The sequence below is a fragment of the Cyprinus carpio genome, chromosome B14, assembly GCF_018340385.1.
Source record: "Cyprinus carpio isolate SPL01 chromosome B14, ASM1834038v1, whole genome shotgun sequence".
NCBI lineage: Eukaryota > Metazoa > Chordata > Actinopteri > Cypriniformes > Cyprinidae > Cyprinus > Cyprinus carpio.
Window position 1 is genome coordinate 24,559,054 of NC_056610.1, and position 20,291 is coordinate 24,579,344.

The 20,291-nt window shown below is 40.3% G+C and overlaps 1 protein-coding gene across 1 annotated transcript; it reads left to right on the forward strand.

The window, feature by feature from the left end:
* Positions 1–1,885: 1,885 nt before the first annotated feature.
* On the forward strand, positions 1,886–14,602 carry LOC109084347 (tripartite motif-containing protein 16-like). The gene is made up of 6 exons (XM_042738709.1): positions 1,886–2,534; positions 3,135–3,227; positions 3,307–3,540; positions 13,089–13,294; positions 13,690–13,709; positions 13,937–14,602. Exons 1-6 carry the CDS (start codon positions 1,962–1,964, stop codon positions 14,452–14,454), a joined length of 1,644 nt encoding a protein of 547 aa, XP_042594643.1. The 5' UTR covers positions 1,886–1,961; the 3' UTR covers positions 14,455–14,602.
* Positions 14,603–20,291: the final 5,689 nt, after the last annotated feature.

Sequence of the window (20,291 nt, forward strand, 5' to 3'; positions counted from 1 at the left end):
ACCAAACTAACCCAGCTCTCTGTTCCTAGCTCTATCTGTCAGTGGATCACCAGGTTCCTGACAGATAGGCAACAGCTAGTGAGTCTGGGGAAATTCATGTCAGACAGCCACATCACCAGCACTGGTGCCCCTCAGGGGTGTGTTCTCTCCCCACTGCTCTTCTCCCTGTACACCAACAACTCCATATCTAAGGACCAAGCTCCTGAAGTTTGCAGACGACACCACACTTATTGGCCTCATTCAGGATGGTGACGAGTCTGCCTACAGACAGGAGGTTAAAGAGCTGGCTGTCTGGTGCAGTCTTAACAACCTGGAGCTCCGTTCTGCAGTGGAGACAATCAAGTTCCTGGGGTCCATCATCTCCCAGGACCTGAAGTGGGATACTCACATCGACTCCATTGTAAAAAAAGGTCCAACAAAGGTTGTACTTCCTTTGCCAGCTAAGGAAGTTTAACCTGCCAAAGGAGCTGCTGAAAAGGTTCTACTCAGCCCTGTCTGGTTTGGCTCAGCTACAAAATCAGACACCAGAAGATTACAGAGAATGGTTCAGACTGCCGAGAGGATTATTGGTGCTTCCCTGCCCACCCTTCAAGAACATCCAGATTGAGTAAAAGGGCTCAGAAAATCACTCTGGATCCCTTACATCCAAGTCATCCACTTTGAACTTTTGCCATCTGGCCAGTGCTACAGAGCCCCAAATAGCAGGACAGCCAGGCACAGTTTCTTCCCCCAGGCAATCCACCATATGAACAGTTAAATGTTCCCCCCATTATGCAATAAAAATGTGCAATAACTTTAAATTTATTTATTACCAACTCCATCCTAGTACATCCCTGCATCAAATTTTATTCTATTCCATTCTATCATCTATAGCACAACTGTGCATAAAATATTTATTTTTCAATTTTTTGTCTATTTATATTTACATATGTGTATTTGTTATTCTCATCATATTTCTAAAGTCTCTTTGTTGTTATCTCTGTGAACTGAAAGCTTATGTCACTAAAACAAATTCCTTGTATGTGCAAGCATACTTGGCAATAAAGCTCTCTGATTCTGATTACACATCATTTAGTCACCCAAAGTGAAGATTTTCTTGCAATGTAGAGAGCTTATTAATACATTTTATATTGTCATAATTTCACATTGAACTTTTAAATTAATGTAAAACAACAACAAAAACTGTATATTTTAAATGTTTACTGGAATCTTTTTACTAAATACCCTATTATTAATGAAGACCAATATCATTGATACAAATACTGCTATTTGTCTCTCTATTAAATGCATTTTTCCCTCAGTTTTAGCCATTAATTATAGCCACTCAATATTACAGTATAATTAAAAGCCATTATTTTGAACATTTAATAGGCTCTAAAAATATAACAACTTTTAATTACAGTGAACTTAAAACAATCCTCACATAAATTATAAATTGTACAGTATATGCATAAACTACATAGATTAATATATTCAAGCTAAAATAGTTAATAAGCAAATGAAACAGTGAGTGATTTCTCTTTTTCTTTTGTTCTTTGATTTACATCAGTGACAGACTGCAGCAGTTTTCACTTTAAAAGCTGGTAAATTGCTGGTTAAAATGGCAGTAGCCATATTATCTCAGTTACTGTAAGAGCTGTATTACAGACTGCTGGGATCAAGAGGATCAGATGAGAGTCTACAGCTGCCCTCAGTGGACACAAGAACTCATCATGAGAAACTCTGGCTTCTGCCAGTTTATTGCATGAATACAGAGACACAAACACACAACAGCTCAACTGAGGAAGAAGCTCAACATAAGGAGAATAGGGGAGTTTTAGGAGTGGATGTGGGTGGTTTGAACTTCACACACATCACTCAAACATAGAAGCAGGAAACAGGAAACACGTGTGTTCAGTGGAAGAGAAACTTAAGTGTAGTTGAGCAGTTGTGTGCTTGTGTCTCTGTATTCTTGCAGTAAAATGGCAGAAGCCAGAGTTTCTCAGGATGAGTTCTTGTGTCCAGTGTGTCTGGATCTCCTGAAGGATCCAGTGGCCATTCCCTGTGGACACAGTTACTGTAAGAGCTGTATTACAGACTGCTGGGATCAGGAGGATCAGAAGAGAGTCTACAGCTGCCCTCAGTGCAGACAGACCTTCAGTCCAAGACCTGCTTTATCTAGAAACACCATGCTGACTGAAGTGGTGGAGAAACTGAAGAAGACCAGACTCTCTGCTGACTGTGACGCTGGAGCTGGAGATGTGCAGTGTGACGTCTGTACTGGAAGAAAATACAAAGCTGTCAAGTCCTGTCTGATGTGTCTGAACTCTTACTGTCAGAATCACCTCGAACAACATGAGAGTTTGTTTAGAGGAAAGAAGCACAATCTGACGGAAGCCACTGGACGACTGCAGGAGATGATCTGCCAGAAACATGAGAAGCTCCTTGAGGTTTTCTGTCGCACTGATCAGAAATGTATATGTTTGCTGTGTATGATGGATGAACATAAAAACCACGACACTGTATCAGCTGCAGCACAGAGGACAGAGAAACAGGTATTTAAAACTACACACTGATAAAATATAGCTTACACTCATTTCATGTGTTTATATCAGCACCATATTAACAGAGAACATCAAAGAGTTTCACTGTTTGCTGAAAATGCACCTTAAAACTTTATTAACACATACAATATGCCATGATTAAGCAACATAAAATAATGGAGTGAACTATTCACCCATTCTTTGACAAAATATATACACCATCAGTCAAAATGTAAGTAAAAATGCAGTGACAGTCATTTCTTTTCAGTAAATCTGACTGAATTTGGATTGTTTTAGTTATTTATAGCTTTACTTTGTTCATTTATTTTCAGTGTAGAGCCACAGATTAATTACACAGAACACAGACACACTGTCAGTGTGAAGCTCTATGTCTGTGTCAGTTTCACTCTAATAATACTTACACTTGCAGTGTGAAAAGAGCCCTAAACTTCATGTTAATTCATGTATGATAATTGTAACTGATCATGACTTCTGGAGTTTGAACCTACACCCATTAGTTATCAGCTCCACTTTTACTGAATTCATCTGTTCATGATGATTTAGTGCCAGTATTTTTCTGTGACATTCACTATCATCTGTTTGTCCTGGAAGCAGCTGAAGGAGACGCAGAAGACGTTCCAGCAGAAAATCCAGCAGAGAGAGAAAGATCTCCAGCAGCTGAGAGAGACTGTGGAGTCTCATAAGGTGAGTCTGGAGAAGAAGAGAAGTTTGTCTCCGTCTCAGTTCAGACTCACTGAAGCTGAATCACTGTGTGTCCTAACAGCGCTCTGCACAGACAGCAGTGGAGGACAGTGAGAGGATCTTTACTGAGCTCATCCGCTCCATTGAGAGAAGCCGCTCTGAGCTGATACGACTGATCACAGATCAGGAAAAGACTGCAGTGAGTCGAGCTGAAGGACGACTGGAGCGACTGGAGCAGGAGATCAATGATCTGAGGAGGAGAGACGCTGAGCTGGAGCAGCTTTCACACACACAGGATCACATCCAGTTCCTGCAGGTAACAGAGATCTAGAAGAACAGGATCATAGTGGTCTTGAGCAGATCCTGCTGTGACAGGAGACTCACAGAGAAACATTTCATGAGTGTCTTATTATATAATCATCAGTCAGACTCTCATCTGATCATCTTCTTCTGAAAGAGACACCGCTTACAAATGGCTTTAAGCTCCTCTGGAAATCTCTAATGAATCATTTTTCTGAGCTCTTTCTTCTGGAAGAGATATTTAGCTGTCAAACACCATTTGCGCCACCAGCAGTTCATTAACATTTCAGCTTTTTAAATTCAGATTCAGATTCAGATTCAAGTAGCTTTATTGGCATTGTAAAAAAGTATCTTTACATTGTCAAAGCATAGAAACATTTAAATAGACATTTAACACAAAATATACATGAGAATATGTATATTTCAGCTTTTTAACTCATCTTTTCCTCTGATTTATTACATCATGGTGAAATCGAGAACTTAGTACAGATTCTGAATAACGTTCATCAAAATTGTATCAGATGATCCCCAAACATGATAAAAATAGATTTTTATTTGCGTGTAACACATTGATGAATTTGACCATGAAGACCCCAAACATGAAGTGAAGCTGAATATTATCAATGCTTCAGTGTAAAGAAACTAGGGCTGTCAGTCGATTAAATTTTTTTATCTAATTAATTACATGATGTGTCGATTAATTAATCTAATTAATCACAAATTACATTTGGCTGTGAAAATACTCCCAAAAGATTAATTAAATCTATTTTTTTGTGTTAAATGAGAAAGTAGACAGTACAAATAGTAGCTTTAGAAATAAATGTTTTATTTGATTCAACAAAAAATGTATTACACAAATGCTTAGGCTACAACAGCCTAATAAAAACTATAGAACATAAGTCAAGTCAACTCACCTTTATTTATATAGGGTTTTAAACAAAACAGATTGTGTCAAAACAACTGAACAACTTTAATTAGGAAAACAGTGTGTCAATAATGCAAAATGACAGTTAAAGGCAGCTCATCATTGAATTCAGTGATGTCATCATGCAGCTCAGTTCAGTTTAAATAGTATCTGTGCAATCAAGTCAACAATATCGCTGTAAATGAAGTGTCCCCAACTAAGCAAGCCAGAGCCGACAGCAGCAAGGAACCAAAACTCCATCAGTGACAGAATGGAGAATAACCTTGGGAGAAACCAGGCTCAGTCGGGGGGCCAGTACTCCAGCAGTTCAATTCCAGGCTGCAGCAAAGTCAGATTGTGCAGAAGAATCATCTGTTTCCTGTGGTCTTGTCCCGGTGGTCGTCTGAGACAAGGTCTTTACAGGGGATCTGTATCTGGGGCTCATCTAGTAGTCCTAGTCTCCGCTGTCTTTCAGGGCTGTAGAGGTCCTTTCTAGGTGCTGATCCACCATCTGGGCTGGATACGTACTGGATCCGGGTGACTGCAGTGACCATCTGATCTGGATACAGACTGGATCTGGTGGCTACGGTGACCTCGGAATAAGAGAGAAACAGTCTAATATTAGCGAAGATGCCATTCTTCTAACGATGTAGCAAGTACATCGGTTGTTATGGGAAGTGTTCCCGGTTCCAGTTTACCTAATTAATGCAGCCTAAAAATCCTTTAAGACGGAATTGAATATTAGAAGCGTATTAGTGTGTTATGTGTAAGCCAGGTTAAAGAGATGGGTCTTTAATCTAGATTTAAACTGCAAGAGTGTGTCTGCCTCCCGAACAATGTTGGGTAGGTTATTCTAGAGTTTAGGTGCTAAATAGGAAAAGGATCTGCCGCCCGCGGTTGACTTTGATATTCTAGGTATTATCAAATTGCCAGAGTTTTGAGAACGCAACGGACGTGGAGGACTATAATGTAACAAGAGCTTGTTCAAATACTGAGGTGCTAAACCATTCAGGGCTTTATAAGTAATAAGCAAGATTTTAAAATCTATACAATGTTTCATAGGGAGCCAGTGCAGTGTTAACAGAACTAGGCTAATATCGTCATACTTCCTGGTTCTAGTAAGAACTCTAGCTGCTGCATTTTTGACTAGCTGGAGTTTGTTTATTAAGCGTGCAGAACAACCACCCAATAAAGCATTACAATAATCTAACCTTGAGGTCATAAATGCATTGATTAACATTTATGCATTTGACATCAAGAGCATAGGTCGTAATTTAGATATATTTTTGAAATGGAAAAATGCAGTTTTACAAATGCTAGAAACGTGGCTTTCTAAGGAAAGGTTGCTATCAAATAGCACACCTAGGTTCCTAACTGAGATGAAGAACTGACAAAGCAGCCATCAAGTCTTAGACAGCGTTCTAGGTCATTACATGCAGAGCTTTTAGGCCCTATAATTAACACCTCTGTTTTTTCAGAATTTAGCAGTAAGAAATTACTTGTCATCCAGATTTTAATATCGACTATGCATTCCGTTAGTTTTTCAAATTGGTATATTTCACCGGGCCGTGAAGAAATATAGAGCTGAGTATCATCAGCATAACAGTGAAAGCTAACAACATGTTTACTGATGATATCTCCCAAGGGTAACATGTAAAGTGTGAAGAGTAACGGCCCAAGTACTGAGCCTTGAGGTACTCCATACTGCACTTGTGATCGATATGATACCTCTTCATTCACTGCTACGAATTGATGGCGGTCATATAAGTATGACTTAAACCATGCTTACGCTCTTCAATTAATGCCAACAAAGTTTATGCAAAAGAATGTTGTGGTCAATAGTGTCGAACGCAGCGCTAAGATCCAATAGCACTAATAGAGAGATACAACCACGATCAGATGATAAGAGCAGGTCATTTGTAACTATAATTAGAGCAGTCTCAGTACTATGATACGGTCTAAATCCTGACTGGAATTCCTCACAGATACCATTTTTCTCGAAGAAGGAATTTAATTGTGAGGATACTACCTTTTCGTCTAGTTGTGTTTTTTTTAATGAGAGGCTTAATAATGGCCAGTTTGAAGGTTTTGGGGACATATCCTAAAGACAATGACGAATTAAAAATAGTCAGAAGAGGATCTATGACTTCTGGAAGCACCTCTTTTGGGAGCTTAGATGGAATAGGGTCTAACATACATGTTGTTGGTTTAGATGATTTAACAAGTTTATACAATTCTTCCTCTCCTATAGTAGAGAATGAGTGGAACTGTTCCTCAGGGGATCTATAGTGCACTGTCTGATGCGATACTGTAGTTGATGGCTGCATGGTTACAATTTTATCTCTAATAGTATCGATCTTAGAAGTAAAGTAGTTAATAAAGTCATTACTTCTGTGCTGTTGGGAAATGTAAACACTTGTTGATGCTTTATTTTTCGTTAATTTAGTCACTGTATTGAATAAATACCTGGGGTTATGTTTGTTTTCTTCTAAAAGAGACGAAAATTTTTTAATGCTTTTTTGTAGGATAGGTTACTTTCCTGCCAAGCAATACGAAATACCTCTAGTTTTGCTTTCCTCCAGCTGCACTCCATTTTCCGGGCTGCTCTCTTTAGGGTGTGAATGTGCTCATTATACCACGGTGTCAGACTGTTTTCCTTAATCTTCCTTAAGCGTAAAGGAACAATTGTATTTTAAATGCTAGAAAAGAGAGAGTCCATAGTTTCTGTTACATCATCAAGTTTTCTGAGGTTTTGGATATGCCAAGGAATTGGGATAAATCAGGAAGATTACTTACAAACAGTCTTTTGTGGTAGAAGTGATGGTTCTACCATACTTGTAACAAGAAGTAGAATTTACAGTTTTAGCTATATGAAGTTTGCACAAAACTAAATAATGATCTGACATATCGCTTGGCTGCATAATTTTAACACCATCAACATAATTTCCATGTGACAGTATTAAATCAAGAGTATGATTTCAATAATGAGTAGGTCCTGAGACATGTTGTCTAACCCCAATAGAGTTCAGAATGTCTATAATGCTGATCCCAATGCATCTTTTTCAATATTAACATGGATATTAAAATCACCAACAATTAAAACTTTATCTGCAGCCAGCACTTCTTTTATAATTCTTTAATAAAGTCTGTATGGTGCCCTGGTGGCCTGTATACAGTAGTCAGTACAATCATCACAGGGTATTTATCATTAACGTGTTTCTCTGGACATTGTTATATGAAGCACCATTACTTCAAACGAGTTATACTTGAAGCCCCCTCTCTGAGAAATACTGAAAACATTGTCATAAATTGAAGCAACACCTCCCCTTTACCTTTTGGACGTGGCTCATGTTTATAACAGTAATCTTGGGGGGTAGACTCATTTAAAATAATGTAATCATCAGGTTTTAGCCAGGTTTCTGTCAAACAGAGCACATCTAGGTTATGATCAGTGATCGTATCATTTACAAAAAGTGCTTTCGTAGTGCTGATGTTTTGCTAAATGCTTCAGGACGTGCAGACGGGGAAGCAAGCGAGCTCAGGAAGTGCGAATTTCGAACGCCATTGCCCGGCGTCCATCTGGTTTATCTCCGCTCTCTACCCAACAAAATGGACAAACTTCTTCTGCTCTCCCAGACAGATAAAGATTTCTCACACTCTGCTGCTCTGTGTTCCACGGAAACCTGGCTGAATGATGCCAATCTGGACAGCATGCTCCATCTGCCCAGTTTTCAGCTGTTTAGAGCAGATCTAGACGCAGAATCAATGGGGAAATCGTGCGGCGGGGGGACATGCTTTTACATCAATGTAAGGTGGTGTACAGATGTAACTGTGTTAAAGAAGATGTGCTGTCCTGATGTAGAAGCACTCTTCATTAACTGCAAGCCTTTCCGTGGTCTGGGCAGTCTTCAGCCTTATCTGAGGGAACTGCTATTCGAGAATAGCTGTGTTCCAACTCTGTGACTACTCCCCATGTTAGGGTATTTAAGTAGTGGTCTCCTTGAGCCACTCACCCAGCTGTCTCCACTGTTAGGGTTTTTAAGTAGATAGCTAACTCTCTGTGGTCCTGGCAATCTTCAGTTAGGACCCCTGGAGGATAGTTATAGGATGAGCTAAGACTCAGTTTTAGTGTGGAAAGGTCTGAAAGTCATCAAAAACTACAAGACACCATCCCCCTGCACCGAGGCGAATCAACAACTTGCTGGAAACTTTATGGTGTTTTATGATGTTTTGGTGGCTTTCATGGGGTTTAACATTAACATAGAATAGTATACACAGAATATCAGATTTGGATCGCTCTCATCTGACCGATACCCGATCCAGCAGAAAATGCCAGTATTGAGTCGATACCGATACTGAGTATCAGATCGGCGCACCCCTCCTTCTTATTAACATTGTTTTTCTCTTACTGATTATATTTCATACCTGTTTACATTTTTTTTAATGAATTTGACTAAACACCTTACAAAAATTAACTATGTAGTAACCATGTTTGTTTTTTTTTGTTTTTTTGTTTTTTTTTTTTGTGGACTGATTTCCATTTGTATTACTACAGTTTTACTACACATACCATGGTTAAACTGTGGTAAGCAAAACCATGGATAATTTTCATAAGACCAGTATTAAAATAGATGAATGAATGTGCGGAAGTTGCCTTAAAGAAATTTCACAATGTTAAACATTTATAACGCATTGACAGTGTGACTTTGAATATTAAGAATTTTTAAATAAATATGTGAATTACATGTCAAAAAAACTATCAATGAAAAATTGTATACAAATTAATAAACATGTTAATTCTGATCTTATTTATCAGGTCTTGCACACACTTCAGCATCACAGTCACTATTTAAACTAGGGATGCATCAATCTGATACTCAGTATCGGTATCGTCTCCAATAACTGCCATTTTCTGCTGGATCAGGTATCGGTCAGACAAGAACAATCGAAATCTGATATACTGCATATACTATTCTGTTATTGTTAAACCAGACGAAAGGCACAAAAACATTATAAAGCACCATATAGTTTTCGTGCACTATAAATTGAGTGTTATGAAGCTGTATAGATAGTATAGAATATTTAATTCAAGTTCACATAAACTCTTCTCCCTGCTGCGTCTGTCTGTCATCCTCCATTTGGCATTCAAACTGTGTATTGTGTTTGGTTGCGACAGTAAAGACGGTGAAACCCTCTTCAAGAGTACACAATAACAGATTTAAAACTGTTAAAAGAAAAGGCTTAATAAAATATTGCACAGATATAATACACTATGCATTAATAGGCTATCTCTTCCCTTTTTTATGTGGAGCACTGCACGCTGTGACTCCATGTTGCTTCAAGTGCATCATTCTGTGCAGGGGATGCACATAAGCGCTGTTCCGCTCTGTATATACACATATATATATAGGCTACTTGTTTTTAATGAATGTATTTTGTATTTTACAACAATACAAAGAGCAATGTGTAACATTTTACCAGATTTAGTCCTACACTTATTAACTTTTATTTGTTCGACACTAAATAATGTTTTTTCACTTAACGTTTAGTTTAGTTTAATATAATATAATTAAAATTAATATACAATGATTATATATCTATAAAAACTTTATCTTCATAAAAATCAACTAACCTAGTTTATAATAGTATTTTTTGTCATAGATTATATATTTTTTCATTTGTTATTTTTCATTAAAATTAAGTTGTCTATATTTAGCAGATTGTGTTTAACACACAGAAGTATAGAAATTCTACATTGATTAAAAAAAAACTGTGCTGGTATAGGATTGGATCGGAATTGGCCAATACTCTTTCTGGTATTAGATCAGGTCGGTTCTGAAAAAATGGTATCGTTGCATCCCTAATTTAAATGAGCACTGCAGCACTGTGTAGTGAAATCATCAGGCATTTTTACGAGCCACTGCTTTCTCAGATCAGCTTTCAATTAGAACTACAAATGAGTTTGGAACATCCTGTACGCAGTAATCATCAGAATATCTCTTCACCTATCTCTGAAAATTTCCGAATTTTGAAATCTTCCTGCAGATGCTCGTTTTAACAGCCGTTTATTCAACTAAGTGATTACAGCACATTGAAAAATATACATAACCAGAAGAATTGGTACACTGCTTCGACGAGCACTTCCGGTAATCAATTTCGCTGTGATAAAGGTCTTAAGGCCTTTGAATCATTGATTCACCTGATTCGGTCAAAACGCGGATTCATTCCAAAACTAAACACTGCTGTGTTCCTCGGAGATGCACAACAATTGACCTATTGGTAAGCCCCGGCCCTTTAGTTACTGTTGCTGCCTCGGACAAACAAACGGAGCTGCCCACTGTCTTACAATGACAGCTGTCAGTGTGAAAACCTTGTCTGAAGATGTTTTTGATAAATTTTGTACACAGAAGGACCATCATTGTCACTTGATGAGTGTATGACACCAGAAAATGAATGCTGAATAATAAAATAAATTCCAAATTACATTGCCTATCCTCTCAGGATACCTGGAATCAGTGTTACAAGTACCCCAGGCACATCGTTTTTTTTTTTTTAGCATAAACCATCAAACCGACGAGAGCTTTGGATCTTCCATTGTTTCTCTATGGCACTGAAGCCTAAAGATGTCTGAGTTTCGGTCCCCCTTGCTGTGAAGGTTTGCCTATTGTGTTGGAGCGCAGAGCGTGGGAACGAGGAGACAAGGAAAAATATCTGATGAGTTTTTAATAAAACAAAACCAGGGAAACACACATAGGGTGTCTAGTCTTATACATCAGCACAATGCCCTGTGTGTGTGTTTCCCTGGTTTTGTTTTATTAATGACCATACAAATATTTTTCCGATTCAGAACCAGTCCTCAGTCAAGCCTGCCAGTCGCTCCATTATCACCTCTGCCGGCCTCTCCTGTTGTCTCTAGCCCTCGAGTTCCAGTGTCGGAACCAGCCCCTTAGTCCAATCCAGTGTCGACTCCAGCCCCTGAGTCCGCCCCAGTGTCGGCTCCATCCCCGGAGTCAAACCCAGAGAGAAACCCTGTTCCTACGTCCAGCCCAGAGAGGGCTCCTGCTCCCAAGTTAAGCCCAGAGGGGGCCTCTTGTTCCCAAGTTAAGCCCAGAGAGGGCCTCTTGTTCCCAAGTCCAGCCACATTTCCCAAATCTAGCCCAGGGAGGACCACTGGTCCCACATCTGGCCTACGTAGGGCCTCAAAACCAAAAATTTTCCCCAAGGAATTTTTTCTGGGGGGGCTATAGGGATCTAGCCATAGAGGCCGGGCCTAGTGCTGAGGCCAGGGCCACGGAGGCGGCCCCGTCATGTCCCCCTGAATTCCCTGCTCCGCCATTGGCCCCTGGACTGCCTGCTCCGCCATGGCTCCCTAGTCTGCCTGCTACACCATGGGTCCCGGAGCGGGTACCACCCTGGAGGCCATCTGTCCCATGTAAGCCTGTCCCTTAGAGGCCTCTAGGTGCCCCCCCCCCAATGGACTATTTTTGTTTGTTTTCCTCCCCCACGTGCTCCAAGTCCTAGTTTTTCCCGTTGTTCTCCTTGTGACCTAGTTTCTCCCTCATGTTGATTGTGTTCAGTGATTTCAGGTTTGTTCCATTGATTTCCTTGTGTAGTTCTTAGTATTTAAGCCTGGTGTTTTCCTTTGCCCTGTGTCTAGTATTAAACATCTATTCCCCTGCTACGTGTGTGTGTTCCTTGGTAATTAAAGTTTGTTCTTTGTAAATGCCCCCACGTCTCTGCGTCTCTTCACTCCTTCGCTCCGCACTCCAACGCAGCAGCAGCATCATGACACATGCAACTGATACGCCACTGCCACTTGCTCATCTGTGTTCGAGGGTAAGGGCTTTCTGATAGGTCAATTCTGCCGTGGCTTTATAGGTAATATTTTTGTTGGCAAAACTGAGCAAAAACAGACAATACTGAGTTTAAAATATAACACAATATTAACTTCTTAATTACTGAACTACTGTGAAAATGTGAAATCACATTTGCACTCATTATATATGGGATAAACAGCACTCCCGCACTGTGGTATTGCTTTAGCTGCTTGTGTGATATCGCTTATCATATGATATAAATATGAAACAAAAACTAATACAGGAGCTTTTTTTTTTTTTTGCCCCAATACCTTGCATCATATTTAAATGTAAGATGATGTACAGGTCGGGGGTGGGGCCAGTGCGTTAACTGCGTTAAAATATTTTTAATCACATTATTTTTTCATAATTAACTAAGTTAACGTGTTAAACTGACAGCCCTAACAGAAACCAAACCAAACCTGAGCATGTCTTAAGGGTCCTTGTGAAGTTTCAGTGTCTCTAACAGCTCTAAAGTTATAAATAATCAATCAATCTAACCATAGCCCTTGAGCTGCTTTTCCTGAGCAAATCTACTCAACCCTACAATGAGACTCCATTGATGTGCTTGAGCTGTTAGATGGACATTTATGTTCTTAGCAGATGTTTTATCATCCAAACTATTTTCTAGAAAGTTAACAGAGTATATCTATCTGTATCTCTAATGTGATATAATGAATATGAGAAGAATGAAGTGAGTTACTAAAGGTCAGTCAAGTCAAAAAGAGTGGCAAAAATCTAATGTTGGTGCAGGTTATTGGGTGAAGTGTGAAGCTGATGAGTTTTGATTTTTGTTTTCTGTAGAGTTTCCAGTCTCTCTCAGCACCTCCTGAATCTACAGACGTAAATGATAATCCCTTCATATCTCTCTTCTCTTCTGATGGCCTGAGAGAATCTGTCCGTCAGCTGAGAGACAAACTGGAGGATTTCTGTAAAGAGGAGCTCAAGAAGACCTCAGACAGAGGTAAAGTCCTGGAGATTCATCTGCTCTCAGAAATGAGTCCATCATCATCTCATATTAGGGGTGTAACAGTGCGCGTATTGTGTACCGAACGTATCTGCTGACGGACACCATGCTGCGTTGTCACAGGAACATCCCAGCTGAAGATAATAAGAAAATTACATCGCTCCCTTTGCCAAGTGCATTCCAAACGACTACATAATAGCATGCATGTGCCCTGCTCACTCCAAAGTCCCCACTCCAAAGGGATAGGGATGATCATTTCCATTTGGAATTTGCCCGTGAACCGTTCGGTACACCATACGCGTACCGTTACACCCCTATCTCATATCATGGAGAACATCATATTATAAATGTCTTAGGAATGGATGGAGGATCATGAGAATCACACTGTTCATGTCTGTTGATTTCCACAGTCACATTCACCAGCATTGTTCCCAGAACCAGGAAGAACTTCCTACAATGTAAGTCAGTAATATAACAAGCAGAAAAACTCACTGAGTGTCTTTATGTTCTTCCTGTATAAGGTGAAAGAAGAGTTTTATATCTGATTATGTAAATGATGATTTGCACAGATATCTGGTCATCTGTACTGAAACACTAATGATACACTGAACATGAATAGTTCAGATACATGAAAAGATCAAACAGATTCTTAATTCCTGACTCTGATGTGTTTTATCTCCATCAGATTCCCATCAACTCACTCTGGATCTGAACACTGTGAATAATTACCTCCGTCTGTCTGAGAGAAACAGAGTGATTACATACACTGTCACAGATCAGTCATATCCTGATCATCCAGACAGATTTAATTGTATGTCTCAGGTGTTTTGTAGAGAGGATGTTTGGGGACGCTGTTACTGGGAGATTGAGTGGAGTGGAGATGTGTTTATATCAGTGTCTTATAAGAGCATCAGCAGGAAGGGACGGGGTGTTGATTGTTTGTTTGGATATAATGATCAGTCCTGGAGTTTGTTCTGCACTCCCTCCAGATACTCATACAGACACAATAAGATGCAAACTCGTCTCCCTGTGAAGCACATCATCAGTAGAATAGGAGTGTTTGTGGATCACAGTGCAGGAACTCTGTCCTTCTACAGCGTCTCTGACACAATGAGTCTCATCCACACAGTCCAGACCACATTCACTCAGCCACTCTATCCTGGGTTTTGGGTTGGTTCTGGATCATCAGTGAAACTGTGTTGATGAATCAGAATAGACTGACGAGAGATGAACCAACAGTGAGTCTCTTCTCTTCTTTTCTCTTCATGACATCAATACTGCAGGTGAACTTCTGTCAATGAAATAACTTGTCAGAATATGTGTGTGTAATAAATCCTAATATAGACAGTAAGATCAGTGTTTGTGAGTCCTGCTGAGTGACCATATATTTCTGTGTTTCCTCTATTTGTGTTGATTGAAATCTGTCATTTCACGAGTTTGCACTAACATATAATATGGTAGAACAATTAGTAGCATATTTGGCATGCTGTCCGGAGGCAGGGCTCCGAGCTCGGAAAGAGCCCGAACCCAGATAACTTCTCCCCATCCCAATACGCCACAGAGTCCGGTCGCCGTCCAGGTCGCTTCGCTTAGATTGTGTTTTTATTTACTTTTTTACCTACTTTTGCTTTCTCTTTTTACACATATAACGTCTGCACTGATCATTTACGACAAAGAAACAGTTTTGGACATTGGACACCGCTTCACTGACCTGTTTCAGGACACTTTATCCTCCAGTCCATCGTTGCCATCTGAGATTCTCCGGAACGCCGAGATAAACAATGGTCACCTGAATAACCACCCGAGGTGACGGATCAAGAAACACCGCGGGAAATGCACTGGGATTCGCAACAGACTGAGGAAAAGACCTCACACTCCTACTCTGCCGAGCATTCTGCTCACCAATGTCCAGTCTCTGGAGAATAAGATGGACGATCTTAGAGCCAGGACAAGTTTCCAACGGGACATTAGGGACTGTAACATCCTTTGTTTGTCTGAAACATGGCTCACAACCTCGCCCCCGTATGCTGCTGTAACATCGTCTGAAAACTCCTCATCTTTAACAATGGACAGGACAGCTGAGGCTGGTAAATCCAAAGGTGGAGGAGTGTGTTTCATGATTAACAAGAAATGGTGTGGGCCCCAGGAATATCTCCACTCTGTCGCGCTCCTGCTCGCCTCATCTGGAACATTTATCTATTATTTGCCGCCCATTCTATCTTCCCCGGGAGTTTTCATCAAGCATTGTTACTGCTGTTTACATCCCACCACAAGCAGACACCAGCCTGGCTTTGTCTAAGCTTCACGATGCGCTCAGCGGCAACATCAACAAACATCCTGACACTGCTATTATCATCACTGGGGACTTTAACAAAGCCAACCTCAGGCAAGTTATGCCTAATTTTTATCAACATGTATCCTGTCCAACCAGAGGACTGAATACACTGGATCATTGCTACACTCAGTTTAAGAATCCCTACAAAGCTCAGACCATGCTGTCATTTTCCTCACACCGGAATATAAACAAAGGCTCGTTCAAGAACCCCTGGTGCAGAGGGTCGTTGGTCCGCCCACTCAGAAGCCATGCTACAGGCGGCTCTTGACGTAGACTGGGACATGTTTCGGGCAAGTTCAACTGACGTCAGAGAGTTCACGGATGTAGCATTAAGCTTTGTTAACACGCTAGCCGAACAAGCAACTGAAACAATAATTATAATGTCCACCCATGGTTTCTTCTCTAATCAGAAACCATGGGTGGACAGAACAATCCGTGCAGCAGTAAACAAACGCACTGCTGCTTACAATGCCGGTCTTTTGTCGGGAAACATGAGCAAGTACAAAGCATCGTGCTATGCTCTCCGACGCGCAGTAAAAGCTCAAAAACACAGATACAGGGAACGCATAGAGTCCAATTTCCAGCTCAATTACTCCCGACGCATGTGGCAGGGACTAAGGACCATCTGTGCCTTTGCCATTGGCCTTGCTGACTCTGTTTCCTCGACTGCTCCCTTGTCACATGGAGTGCCACAGGGCTCTGTGCTTGGCCCTCTCTTATTTTCCCTCTATCTACTCCCACTTGGTTCAATTCTCAGGAAGCATGGTATTTATTTTCATTGCTATGCAGATGACAGTCAGATCTATGTCCCTCTTAGAAAGTCAGACTCCTACTGTGTTAAGCCATTGCTAGCGTGTTTACATGACATTAAGGCCTGGATGTCTCTTAATTTTTTTAATTTGAATGAAAAAAAGACAGAAGTCATGGTCTTTAGTGGTAGTGGCACTTCTGTGACCCCGTTGGTTGATCTGGGTTCCTTAGCACAGTATCACAAGCAAATTATTACAAACCTAGGGGTAAAGGTGGACACTGACCTTAAGTTTGACAACCAGATTAACGCCGTAGTGAAGTCCAGCTTTTTCCAGTTAAGGCAGCTGGCAAAAATTAAGCCAGTCCTTCAGAAACAGCACTTTTAGACAGTAATTCACGCCTTTGTGACCACTCGGCTGGATTACTGCAATGCACTTTATTTGGGGGTTAATGGGTCCTCCATTGCCCTTCTGCAACTGGTTCAAAATGCTGCTGCTCGTCTTTTAACTGGCACAAGAAAGTATGAGCACATTTCACCTATTTTAGCTTCACTTCACTGGCTGCCTGTGCATTTTAGGATTCAATTTAAACTACTCTTATTTGCTTTTAAAGCCTTGAATGGCCTTGCCCCACCGTATCTCACCGAGTTGCTGCACCCCTACATCCCCAGCCGCTCTCTCAGGTCAGCTGACCAACTGCGCCTGACAGTGCCTAGAACTAGGCTAAAGCTCAGAGGAGAAAGAGCTTTTGCTGTTGCAGCTCCAAAACTATGGAATGCTTTGCCATTACACATCAGACAAGTCTCCTCACTGTTTCATTTTAAATCTCTGCTTAAAACCCATCTCTTTACTCTGACTTTTAACACCAGGTAATCGTGATTAATGTGATTTAAATGTGTTGTGTGTGCAGTGCATTTTATTTTATTTATTTATTTGATTTGATTTTATTTCTATAATTTCATGTTGTTTTATCTTATTCTATTACTTTTATTTTATTGTGTTTATCTTTTTATCCTATTGTATCTTTTATTGTTGTGGTGTACAGCACTTTGGAAACCTTGTGTTATTTAAATTGTGCTATATAAATAAAGCGGATTGGATTGGATTGGATTGGATTGGATTGGAAATAAATCCTCTGCAGAGGTGAGAGCATATCCGTCGCTGGCTGACGAGCTAAACTCTTTCTATGGCCGCTTTGAAAGCAACCGCGGCAACGCGAGTCTGCCGATCAGCACGTCAGGAAGCAGCAGTCAGTGCAGCGATAATCATGTGATCACCGTGTCGGAGGATGAGGTTCAGAGGGCTCTAAAGCGAGTGAACATCAGGAAAGCAGCCGGACCTGATGGGATTTCTGGCCGTGTTCTGAGGTCCTGTGCTGATCAGCTCGCTGGTTTGTTTACATCCATTCATTTAATGAGTCTCTTGCTACATCGGTGGTTCCCACCTCCTTCAAAAAATCTGTCATCATCCCTGTGCCTAAGAACAATAAACCCTCTTGTCTGAATGACTATCGTCCAGTTACTCTTACATCAATAGTCATGAAGCTCTTCGAGGGACTGGTTAAAAACTACATCTGCTCCTCCATCCCATATACTTTAGACCCTCTTCAGTTTCCAAACAGAGCCACTGAAGATGCCATCCATCTCTCACATCCTGCACTCTTTTATCACGCACATTGACAGCAATAACAGGAACTATGTAATGCTGCTATTTATCCACTATAGCTCAGCTTTCAGTACTATAGTCCCCATCATGCTAGCTTCTAAACTCATGAACCTTGGCCTGAATTCTTCACTCTGCATCTGGATTCTTGATTTCCTCACCGGCAGACCTCAAGTGATGAAAGCAGGCCAGTACACCTCCAACTCCATCACCCTGAACATAGGAGCCCCACAGGGCTGTGTCCTGAGTCCCCTGCTCTACTCTCTCTACACACATGACTGCGTGTCTTCCCACAGCTCCACATCTATTATCAAATTTGCTGATGATACTGTGGTTCTGGGCCTCATTCACAACAATAATGAGACCGCATACTTGGATAAGGTAGAGAAACTTACATCATGGTGCCAGGACAATTGTCTCTCTGAATGTGAGCAAAACTAAAGAGCTGATTGTGGACTTCAGGAAGAGACAGCAGCGGCCCTATACTCCTCTTATGATCAGCGGGACCCCTGTGGAGAGGGTGAGCAGCTTCAAATACCTCGGTGTAAACATCTCCGAGGACCTGACTTGGACTACCCACATTCAAACACAAGTTAATAAAGCCAGGCAAAGACTGTACCATCTGAGACAGCTGAGGAAATTCAGGGTTTCACCTGCAATCCTGAAAACTTTCTATTCAGGGGCCATAGAAAGTGTACTGACTCAGTGTATCCCAGTGTGGGATGGGAACAGCTCCAGACAAGACTGCAAAGCCCTGCAGAGAGTTGTGCACTTAGCTGAGCGCACCTCAGGGTCTGCTCTCCCCTCTCTGCATCTACCTCAAACGCTGCAAAAGCAGAGCTGTTAAAATCACAAAGGATTCCATTCACCCCAGTAACCATCTTTTCACTTTGCTGCTGTCTGGTAAGCACTTCTGTAGCCTGATGATAAAAACTGAGAGACTTAGGAGGAGTTTCTTCCCCATCAGGCTCCTAAACTCTAAACCAGCCTCTTAACATCTTCATGTCTCCACTTAATATTCACTCTATCAATAAGATATTCATCATTCTCTACCTCACTTTGACATACTGACAGTGTCAACCTGTTTGCACATTTGCCTCTTGTACATCCCTGTGTATCTTAATATTTAAGACTACAGTATAATGCACATATGCACATTGCCCTCTTGTACATCCCTGGGTATCTTAATATTTAAGACTACAGTGTACTTTCATGCACATTATTTTCCATTCTATATTTAATTCTACAGTATACATCTTTTTATATATTTTATTCTTATATTTTTATTGTTTACTGTTATTTCATTCTTTCATAGCTATATTTATGTATATTTTCATCTGTATTGTATTCTTTAATAATTGCACTGTCCATGGAGCGGACCTGACACACATTTCACTGCTGGTTATATATGCTCTATATAACTGTGTATGTGGCAAATAAAAATCTTGAATCTTGAATAATGGGATGAAATCAGATTAAGAGTGAGTTGTTAGGGTGGAGGCGGGAAGCTGGAAGAGAGGTAAGTTGGCTGTATATATACACCTGTATTGTGCTTGACGAGCTCCAGCTGGGTGAGACTGATTGATTATCTGATCGTGCTCCTCCCAAACCTTGTTAATAAAACATCATTTAGTTATTTTTTTTAATGTAGAGTCAGATTAATCATTTTTATTATAACTATCAAAATTACCTTTCAGTTGAAAATGATCACACAGTCAATAAATCATTTTCATTTTGTTTCAAATTTCAAGTTGTTATAGCTCATATTATACTTCATGCAATTTCATGACATTCAAGAAAAAAGTATTGTATTTTTTTAAATTAAGTTGTCCCTCCACATGTTAAAATGCTTAATGTAAGAAAATCTGTTTAACGTAGCATTAAAAAAATTAACTAATAGTTTTATGTGTTTGTATGTGTGCGTGCGCATGTGGTTCAGGTATACCCTATGTTATAAGGACAAAATGTCCCCACAAGTATAGTAATACAAGTAAATTTTGACCTTGTATAGAGAAAAAAAAAAGTTTATAAATCAAAGAATTAAGTTTTTCCCTGTAGTTTTAGGTGAGGGGTAGGATTAGGTGTAGGGTTAGGGTAAGGGGATAGAAAATACAGTTTGGACAGTAGAAAAACCATTACACTCATGGAGAATCCCCATAAAACATAAAAACCAACATTTTGTGTGTGTGTGTGTGTGTGTGTGTGTATCATGCTAACAGCACGTGTCTTAAACCGCTGACAGATTCACAGCATCGTAACGATGAGTCCCATAGCAAAACACCCCAAAACCAGAG